This window comes from Uloborus diversus, chromosome 3, assembly GCF_026930045.1.
Source record: "Uloborus diversus isolate 005 chromosome 3, Udiv.v.3.1, whole genome shotgun sequence".
NCBI lineage: Eukaryota > Metazoa > Arthropoda > Arachnida > Araneae > Uloboridae > Uloborus > Uloborus diversus.
In genome coordinates this window covers 26,985,266-26,995,438 of record NC_072733.1, presented here as the reverse complement: position 1 = coordinate 26,995,438, position 10,173 = coordinate 26,985,266, and the positions used below count along the sequence as shown (strand labels likewise).

At 32.9% G+C, this 10,173-nt stretch overlaps 1 protein-coding gene across 1 annotated transcript in view; it reads right to left on the bottom strand.

The window, feature by feature from the left end:
• Positions 1 to 2,037: 2,037 nt before the first annotated feature.
• The window catches only part of LOC129218295 (calcium permeable stress-gated cation channel 1-like), an 82,522-nt gene continuing 74,386 nt past the window's right edge, over positions 2,038 to 10,173 (bottom strand). The window contains exons 21-23 of the mRNA XM_054852528.1: positions 7,413 to 7,525; positions 3,627 to 3,689; positions 2,038 to 2,052 (exon numbers count right to left, since the gene is read on the bottom strand). Of these exons, the coding sequence (XP_054708503.1) occupies positions 2,038 to 2,052; positions 3,627 to 3,689; positions 7,413 to 7,525 (191 nt within the window). The remainder of the gene's footprint in view (positions 2,053 to 3,626; positions 3,690 to 7,412; positions 7,526 to 10,173) is intronic.

Sequence of the window (10,173 nt, the reverse complement as noted above, 5' to 3'; positions counted from 1 at the left end):
ATGTATCTACAACAAAGAGGTGTAAACCTCTTCACCAATATCCCACTCGTTGAACTTTTTTCCTCTGTTTCAGAACTTTTTAATTCAGTCAAGGATTCCCTTGATTTTAATGAATTGTTTTTTCTTGGTCTTTTTAAATTTTGTATTTTCAATAATTTTTTCAAAAATGGTAATTCATGTTTTCTTCAAATTAATGGCATAGCAATGGGAGCTAATTTTAGCTCTACATTAGCCAACCTTTTTCTTTTATATTATGAACGAAAATATTTCATTGACAATCCTTCCTCTACACCTCTTTGTTGTAGATACATTGATGACCTTTTGTGTATAAATTTTCCTAATTTTTCTGAACTCAGCAAAACTATTTATCATAGTTCATTAACGCTCAAAAAGACCAATTCTAATCATAATAGCTTTAATTTCTTGGATATCAACATACAAATTGACTCAAATTGTTCCACTACAATCTATGATAAAAGACGTGAATTCAATTTCGCAGTTAACAGTTTACAAGATTTCTCCTCCTGCCTTAGTAAAAAGGTTTTTATTGGCATTATTGTTTCGCAAGCTATCAGAATTAAAAGAATTTGCAACACCATTTCTGCATTTAAGCAAGAAATTTCAGTACTCAAAAACTTACTTTTTCATAATAACTTCCCTAAAAATCTAGTTGAAAACATCTGCTTAAGTATAGCCTTCGATGAACATTTCGCTTCTTTTGAAACTGTTTAACTGTGTAAATGTATGATACAACCGTGACAAACCATTTTTTTATGAATCACCGTAGTGGATAAAATTTTTACACGTGCGAAACAGGCGACCTGGTACGTCTTTGGACAGTTTTCCGGACATGGTTTTTATATTTTTAATGTTTTGTTGACGAATGGACAGGCTTTTTTATCAGGCTGAACAACGGACATGATATGTTTACTTGGATTTCAAGGTAAGACAATTTTGTTATTGGCAGGTACTGTCCCGTGGAAGGCTAATTATCGGAACTTGTTTTCCTAATTAGTCGAGGCGAAACCCCCTGCTTTTAGTTTTAGGTTTGAGCTCTAGTTTATTGTTTTTAGCTTAGCAAATGGTGCGTTTGCCCATTGTTACTCTATATTACATGTACTGGAGCTTAAGCATTCTCTTCTAGTTTATAGTTAAAATTTTTGGTCTTTTGACCATAATTAATGAATCCTCCACGGCTGATGAGCTCTGGATTCACTCTTTTTATTGTTATTTCTTACTTTACAAATTTACTTGTTTTTTAAAAATATGAATTTCATATTTTTATAAAACAATAGAATATTAAACCCCTTTTTCTTCTCTAGTGAGTGACATATTGGATGAAATGTAGCCAAATTTCATGGGCATACACAGTTGACCATGGGAGTTTGATTTCTGAAATTAAAAAAAAAAGTACCAAAAATCGACACCAGGGGACATTTTGGCGTTGAAAAGGTGTATTACTGTGAATATTGAAAGATTAAATGCTAACTGATAAAATATGCATCAATTTTGTTCACAAAATATAATTTTTCTGACAAATAAGGTTTAATATGACCAACATCGAGATTTTCCAGGTACTGCATACAATGCACAATATTTTCCACACATCTGGGTGGGGGAGGGATTAATTTCGTCTATCTGTAACATTTTTCCTTTGTTTAAAGTTCAGGTATCAGGAACATGTCGTTGGTACTCAACACCGTTAAGAAATCCCCATGGCCAAAAGTCATAAGGTGAAAGACTGGACAAACATGGTGGTCATATCCTAGGAAATGCATGACTAATAAAACTGCTATCAAAGAAATGTTGCTGCCATACACTCAGTACCTAAAGCCCAACATGGGGAGGTGCACCATCTTACATGAATATTATTCAAAAAGAAATCCTTACTGCCGCGCTGAAATTTCTAACTGATGACTTTTGGTAAAATTCTTCTCTTGTTACAAATTGAAATTTCTTGTTGGTTGTTTTGAATCTCATTTGTAAGCAACAATTATTTGTTGTAAAAAACTTGATGTGTGCTGCATTTTTTGGCATTTAATTCTTCAGTATCTGTAAGTAATAACACTTTTGCAGCACCAAAATTCCCCCTGGTGGTGACTTTTAGTACTATTATTTTTATTGTAGAAATTGCAATTCCATGTTCTGCTATGCGCGCCCACAAAATTTGGAAGTGTTTTGTCCATTACTTCACTTGCTAGAGCGCTCTAAACACCTCATGTTACTTTATAACCACTCCTGTATATATATATATATATATATATATATTTATATATGCAGGGTGTATCAGTACAGCGTTCACAGACTTTCAGGGCAGATAAAGTACACCTAGACGATGGAAAATCACATAGCAATGCATGGACGGAAACGCTTTCCTGACATGATAGTGATGGCACAAAGCACAATAAAGACAGGACAAATAAGAGGAGAAAACATGTTTATAATTTTTAATACAGCAAAAATGCTGGTAAGTTTTGTCTAGAGTACACGATAGATATCGTTATGTAAACCAAAGCATCAGATGACGGTGCATGCGTACGGGAGGTTTTTGTTGCCATGCTCACTTTAACATTCGATCTTCAATGCGCTGGAGATGTGAGGCATGCATCACGGCCCAGGGTCGTAATTTCGAACACCTACTTTGATGATGATCATAGGCTCCTTTATGTTTTCTCTTAGTTTTTTGCTGTATTAAGGATAATAAACATGTTTTTCTTCTCTTATTCACGCCTTGACTTTTTGGCGATTCGTTTCGTCACTACCCCCCCGGGAAAGAGTTTCCAACCATGCATTGCTATGTGGTTTCCCCGTCTTCTAGGTGTACTCTATCTGCCCTGAAAGTCTGTAAATGCTGTACTGATACATCCTGTATATATATGTTAATGGCACCAGTAACAGACAGTAGTAAGTTTGGCTTTAAATAATAAGAATTTTAAGGCTGGTAAAACTAACATTGCTGTGACCCATGAACATGGTGCAACTATTTATTGTAATCAGAGTTAACTTTATGAGCCAGTTGGTATTTACAAGACAGTGGTGGAAGGTTATGAACAGCCACAACGAGGTCTGCCGGACTCTGCCAGTGTTTCATGTTCATTTGAAATTAATAAGGTTTTACGCATAAAAATAAAGCATTTTTGTACATTTTGAAGAGAAAAGGGGAATTTTGTCCATTACTCATCCTTTCCTTATCCTATCTGTAACTGGGTATTATCAGCGTTTTCAGTGTCTGTTACTCTGGGTTGGATCTTTGTTCGAAATTTAGCAAATAAAATTAGAATTAACTAATTCAGAGAATCTAGAAGCTGTCAAACGTTACATGAGATGTAGTTGCATGAGAAGAAAATTGTTTTAAAAGTCTAAATGCATTAAAGGGCTCGAAAAATTGAGTTAACATCACAGCAATGTCCTTAAGCATGTCGGTTACTGGTGCCATTACTATACATATCTAATCAACTTTAAAAAGTTTTTAAACAAATATTACTTAAAAATAAGAAGCTTTAATGCCATATTCATTAAAGAAAGACAAAAAGGAAAGGCAAATTCAGCCATAATGAACTAGTATGCTACAATTAATGTATAGAATCATTAATTACAGCATACAAGTTATGTAAGATATATTTTACCTGTTGAGATAATTCCAGGGTGGATTTTGGGGCACATTCATCCTCAGGATTACTAATTGTAGCCTAAAATAAAATTTAACTATTTAAAAAGCATACAATACTCCTTGCTGATATACTTTAAGGTAACATTAATATCAATCTACAATAAGTTGAGCTACTATCAAATATTTAAATTAATAAAACGTCAGTCAAATACATTAGCATTGCTAGAAAATATCAAGCACAAAACTTAATGTAACAAATTGAATTGTAATTGAAGTTAACTATTGTGAGCAACTGACAAGATGAAATCAATATTAAATTAGATTATTTTAAGTAATAGGAATGTCATTACTTTGCAGAATTGCTGAGTATTTTGTCTACACAATGATTTTTAATTTCGAATAAGAAAAAAAAAAATAGTAAAGGAATGATATACAGTTTTAATAACTTCCTACTGCTTAAGACTGTATGCATTTATGGAAAGTTTTAGCAGAAATGATTATGAAATTAGTCATCAAGTAAAAACGTTCTCCTCAAGGTACCAGGTGAAACCTTGTAAGCAACCTTGTACTGGGTCAGGGAGGCTATGTGGGTGTCAACCAAGGGACAGATTTAACCATTAGCTAAACAAGCTATGGCTTAGGGTCCCCGCTTTGTTGGAGCCCCAAACTATTGAAAAATTGCATTATTTGTTCCTAAATAAATGAAGAGAACTTGAAAAAATAATTTTCTTTTTCAAGTGCTGGAAAACCTTGAACATTTTCTAAAAATATGCTAATAAAAAAAGGTTGAAGTTTGAAATTTCTAATGAATGCTCAAGAAGGGAGGGGGAGGGGGCAAAATGTGCCAAATTCAGCTCTTTGCTACATCCTGCAGTTAAAACATACAATTCATACTTCTCACGTTTCTTTAACATATTGCTTCAGATAAATTTTTGTGAATTTTTAAGTAAATCTAACTTTTTATTTAATCCCAAATTTAGCACAGTAAACTCCCGACTATCGGTGGTCGTATTATCCGCGGTTCTTTTCACATTTTTTACCCTTAACAGTCATTAAATGATTTTTAAACTAATGATTGTGTTATTGTTCGCGTTTAGTTTTTATATATATAGTAGACCCTTATTTTACGTGGGAGTTACGTTCCACGGAAATGCCGTGTAAATAGAAACCACGTAAATTGAGATCTAATAGTTGTGTTAAAATAGGTGTTAGGTTCCATAGCTAAAAAAATACTTCCTTCTAGTGATGACTAAGTGTATAATAAGTTTAATGTGTACTTACATCGATTTTTATGCACAACATAAAAAAGGAAAACAAACTATTTTCGTGTTCTGTTTATAAAGAAGAGCTGGCTATGATTCACGTGAGTGATTAGTGGATGCCAGCTTCCCTGCAATCACTCAATCTGTTTAATTTTAAAGCTCACTTGGCACTGCTCCCCTAATGATCACTTGCGTCAGTTCCATGATAGACTCTTCCTTCACTAACAAATCAGAAAGATCATTTCTATTGCCCAGGAATGGCTAAAAATTTTCAATGTGAACGTTTTTGGTTGTATGTCACCGAAGTCGGTATCCTCCTTGGTTCTGGCCTCCTTTGTCACTTCTAAAAGCTCTTCTTCCGGTGAGTTCTGAACTGTACGAGTTTAATAACTTTACTTCTCGAGCTCTAGAACCAATTGCATTAAGTGTCTCCAAGTTTGGTTGTTAGCACGCTAAAATGCAGTTTCGTGCATGCAATCTGCAATCTTTAGGAGTTTGGATTTTGAAAGAGAGGAAAATGTTATCTGTTTGCATTTCCGCATCCGCGTGAAACCAAAACTCATCTGCGAGAAATAAAAAGTGTCAAATCTTAAACTGCGTGAAATAAACCTGCGTAAAAAGAGGGTCTATTGTATTTTGCACATTTCATATTAGTGGATGCAATGTAGCAATGTTTTTAGCTGTAATTTAAATGCATGCATGAGTATCATTCATATTTTTATACACCGGTATTGTTTTTATCAATTATTCGGATTATACACAGTTTTCGCTTATCCACGGTTACCGTGCCACCCTATTCCACAGATAATCAGGAGTTTACTGTATTTTGAAAGTTACAGTCTACTCTTTACAGTCAAATCTTTCTTTATCTCAAAGTTTTCATAGGTCCCAAAACTATTTAGTGTTTTCAATACAAAGTTGTCTTTATTTCTTGAATGTACTCCTTTGAAGTTGAAGTTTTTACGAGAGTTTCGTTTCCATTTTATGAATAAAAATGCAGCGAAAAAATTTAAAAAAGTGTTTTTTCCCCTTTAACTCATTGCTTTGCTTATCAGCTTACATGAGGGGGAAAATTTATTTTCAATAATGATCCTTAATGTACAGTCTTGCAAAATTACATGAGAAGTATCCTATTGGGCTACTTTTTGCTGTGGCTCACAACCTAAAATTTTACTGCTGGTTAATCTTTGAGAAACTAAAATTTTGGCAAAAATTGAAAAAAGGAGCCGTTATTTTCCGAATTACTCAAATATTCTGCTTTTAGGACAAAAACACGTTTAAAAAGAATACGAACTGAAATCTAGAGAAATGAAATTGGGACTACGACACACAAACTGACGTTTTAAGATGCAATAAAAAAATTTATGCAGTCAAAAATACCTCCCTTTTTCGGAGTATTTTAATAAAATGTATTCTCTGTAATGATATATTTGAGTAGCACTAATAATTAATTTATCCAAACAATAAGTGTTATAGTCTAACAATTAGGCACTATTCCTGAAAATGAAAACAAAAATTATTCTTCAGAAGGCTGGGAAAGGAACTTCCAATAACCCAAAGTAATTACTTGAAGCTGCAGTTCTGTAGTGAGCTACAACTACTTTATTACAAATGTAGTTAGTTACAACTACTTTTATTTTCAATGCACTGCTACAAAATTTGAAATGCAGTCACTATTTAACAACTTTTGGAAGACAAATTTAGCTGTATTTTAAAATCAATTTCAAAAAAAAAAAAAAAAAAAGTTTAATACTGAAAGAAAATATTCGCAAAAAATAGTTTGGAGTAATAAATTAGCTCATTTTAACATGAAAATTATTAAGAAATATCTAAACATGTCTCTTGGAATCAATTTTTCATAATAAAAAAAAAAGCTAGAAATTTATCAAATATTTGATTTTGTTAAATATTTAAAGCTCTTTAGATTCCTCTAAGAAGTAATATACACTGAAAGTAGGGCTCATGATGTATTCCCATCTACAGTCCCACTGTAGATGGGAATACATCATGAGCATGCATTCCCCTCTACAGATATAGTTATGGTATGAACAAAAAAGGGAAATAAAATAGCTATTACTCACAAGTGATAGCAAATTATAACAAAAACATAATAAAATATCTCTTTTTACAGTTGTTGTGCTGAATTAAATCATTGTTATTCCTTTTTGTACAGAAACCATGAAGGAAATTAAAAACATAAATAGGGATGAAAATAAGACAGTAATAATTTATTGAATGTTTGTAATTAATGGATAAGAGAAGTAGCCAGAAATTCTTCAAGGTAATGTTCATCTTTCAGGAGCTAAAGACCAACTTCATAAAATTTGCAGTAAAGTTTTTAAGGAATTTAATTATTTTAAGGAAATTTTTCTGTCTCAGCCTTCTTGTTCCCATAATTCACACTTAAATTGAAAAAGGATCAGAAATTTTCCCAATCTCAATCTTTAAATATTGTCTTTTGCCAATTTTGGTTGTGAATTCAAAGCAAATATTTCACCAAAAAAGAAAAAAACACACACACACACACAAATTATAATTACCATGTAAGCAACTGGACTTAGGAAAAGAAACCACTGGAAAGAAACTTGTCCAATGAAAATCATAACAGTAACTAAACATATAGCCAATGATACAATGGACATCTGATTCCAACCTAATAAAATAAGAAAATTACTTGAAAAACTGTTTCATAGAAAAAAGCTTGTATAACACGTAGTTTTATAGTATACTGGAGAACAATTTCTCTCTTTAAAGACTATTTTAATAGTAAAAAGACTGGGTAATAAGTTAACTTAGTTTTTAATTTTAAGAAAGGCATATGAATTTTCAAATCCTTTAAGATAATTGTTTTAAGCTATTGTGTTAAGCCAATCTCAGACTTACCTGGAAATTAAGGAAACTTACTACTTTAGTAGAGTTTCGGGACTTGGAACAGCCTACCCAAAGAGGCTGTAATGATCAAGGGGGTAGTTATTTTTAAAACGGCCATTGATCTTCATTGAGGACTAATAAATGGACTAGAACCTGCCTAGTTGTGCAAAGAGCCTGTTGCTAGTCATCACATTTGCATTTGTATTATTTAAAGTCATCATAAATTAACTGGGAGGGGGGAGGTAACGCTCCCCCTATGCCCCTCATAAATCTGCCCATGCTGCTCTGTCAGATTGAGAGATACCAACTAACACACAGTTTTCAAAATTTCAGTTTCTCAAAGGTTATCTTGTGCAGAAGTGACCTGGAAATCCAAGGAAATTCTAAGCAAGTATTATTGTGGTACATCTTCTGCTCTTCATATTTTTTGCAGTAACTGCTGTAACCAAATTGTCATCAATCAAGGATGGATGCTCACTTCGTTCCTTATCATCAACATTTTCACATTTGTCACAGAAATGCTTTCTGACTATGGAATCGTTCATTGCATGAAGTTCATAGATAGGCAATTAGACCTCAACTGTCATTATTAATGTCAAGTACTTTCATGAAGGTCACTTACACTCAACCCTTCCAAAAGCATTCATACAATAAGCGCTTGCTATTAACCAATCTGTTAACATCTGTGTTGAGCACTGACTGCCGAAATCTAATACAGAGTATCATCGTTTTCAAATGAGAGTTATTTTAAGATGATATCAGTGGCAGCTTGTGCCTTAATTTATCAGGTGGGGCCGTTGTGCAAAGTTTTCACTATGATATTTATACAGATAATTTGAAGAGAACTTAGTAATGCTGAACAACAAAATATAGTTCTTTTGCAGTTCTTAAAAAGCTGTGCATTTGTTCGCTTATATATTAATAAAAAAAAACATTTTGGTGTTAATTATGTAAAATATCATAATACTGCCATAGTAAATTTTGTTTATAAGGATACAACAAACTCTCAACATTTCAGTTATTTATGAAGTGCGTATCCAATTAACAATTCTGCCGTGTGCAGGTAAAGGGCAGTAACTGCAAATTTTTCATTTTTCTGCATTTTTGTCATCTATTGTACGTTAACTTTATTGTTTAAGTTTGCTTATTTGGTTTCATCTGAAAAAAAGGCGCAAAAAAGAAGTCTAATTCCAACATTTTCCTATTGTTAGTATTGAATCCAAAATGAGTTTCTTCAAAAACTAACATCTGCAGATACTGCCCTTTACCTGCACACCGCAGAATTTTGTTAAATATACACTGACTGCATATTTCACAAAATTCTGCGGCAAAGACTGCATACTGACTGCAAAAAGAATTCCCATGAAGCTGTATTTTCAATAGAAAAATATCCTTAGCTATTCCAATAACATAGAAAACACACACACAACAAAAGAGTTTAAATTTTGAGATCTTAAATTCAAATCATGTTTTTGGCAATCACAGATTGCGATAGGACTCTACTCGTTGGGTTTCATGTTTCTACTAATGGCTTTTATTGCAACCAAAATTTGAATTCAAGATGTCAAAATTTAAATGAATATCAGAGACTGGATGTTATGTGCTCGATGTTGTGTGCTGGATACTGTGCTTGTGCAAAAGGGATACTGTAAAGTCAAGGAGGGTCGTTTATAAATAATTCGATTCCGAGGCCAATTATTGTAAGCATAGAAAAATAAAATCAAAGGGCAAGACCTCATTCAATGGTCAAGTGAAAACAATAAGTAATTCGTGTTTTCTCAAAAAAAAAAAAAAAAAAAAAAAAAAAGTTCATCGAGAAAACACACCTAGCGTGAGCGACCTAAATCCAATAACTTTTTAAATAATTAAGCTAGAGCGTAGAAACTTTTTCCATAATGTTTGAAACAACTTGAAGTTTTAAAATAAGCAATGAAAAAAATCAATAGTTTGGTCATTTTTGAGGTATTGTAGCCCCTATGCCTTTAAAGACTTAAAGAATGTACAGGGACAAATTTAAATAATTCATGTTTGTTTCATGTTAAAATACTCGAGCATAGAAAAGGCATAAATAAAGCCTATAATACAATAATTTTTATTAGCACCACATTCAAAACTGAGTTGTGCTGTGTGCTACTCGAAAATAAAATCTCCATTCAGAAATTATGAGAATTCCGCTCATATTAGTTCAAAGCAGAAAAATAAAAATATGCATGAGATGCGATACAATCGGTAGGGCCGTTTAACTTTAAAGACAAAAAGGGATGGAGGAAAATGATAAGAAATTTTTTTTCTATCACTTGGACCAGCAGTTTTGTGCCCTTAGCCAAGCTGTTGCTTTGTACAAGTGACGTGCGTAAAACCCTTCCCACCTACTATCACCCTTCTACTGTTATTAGGTAAAGATATTTTCCAAGGGCCAGGGACCTTGGT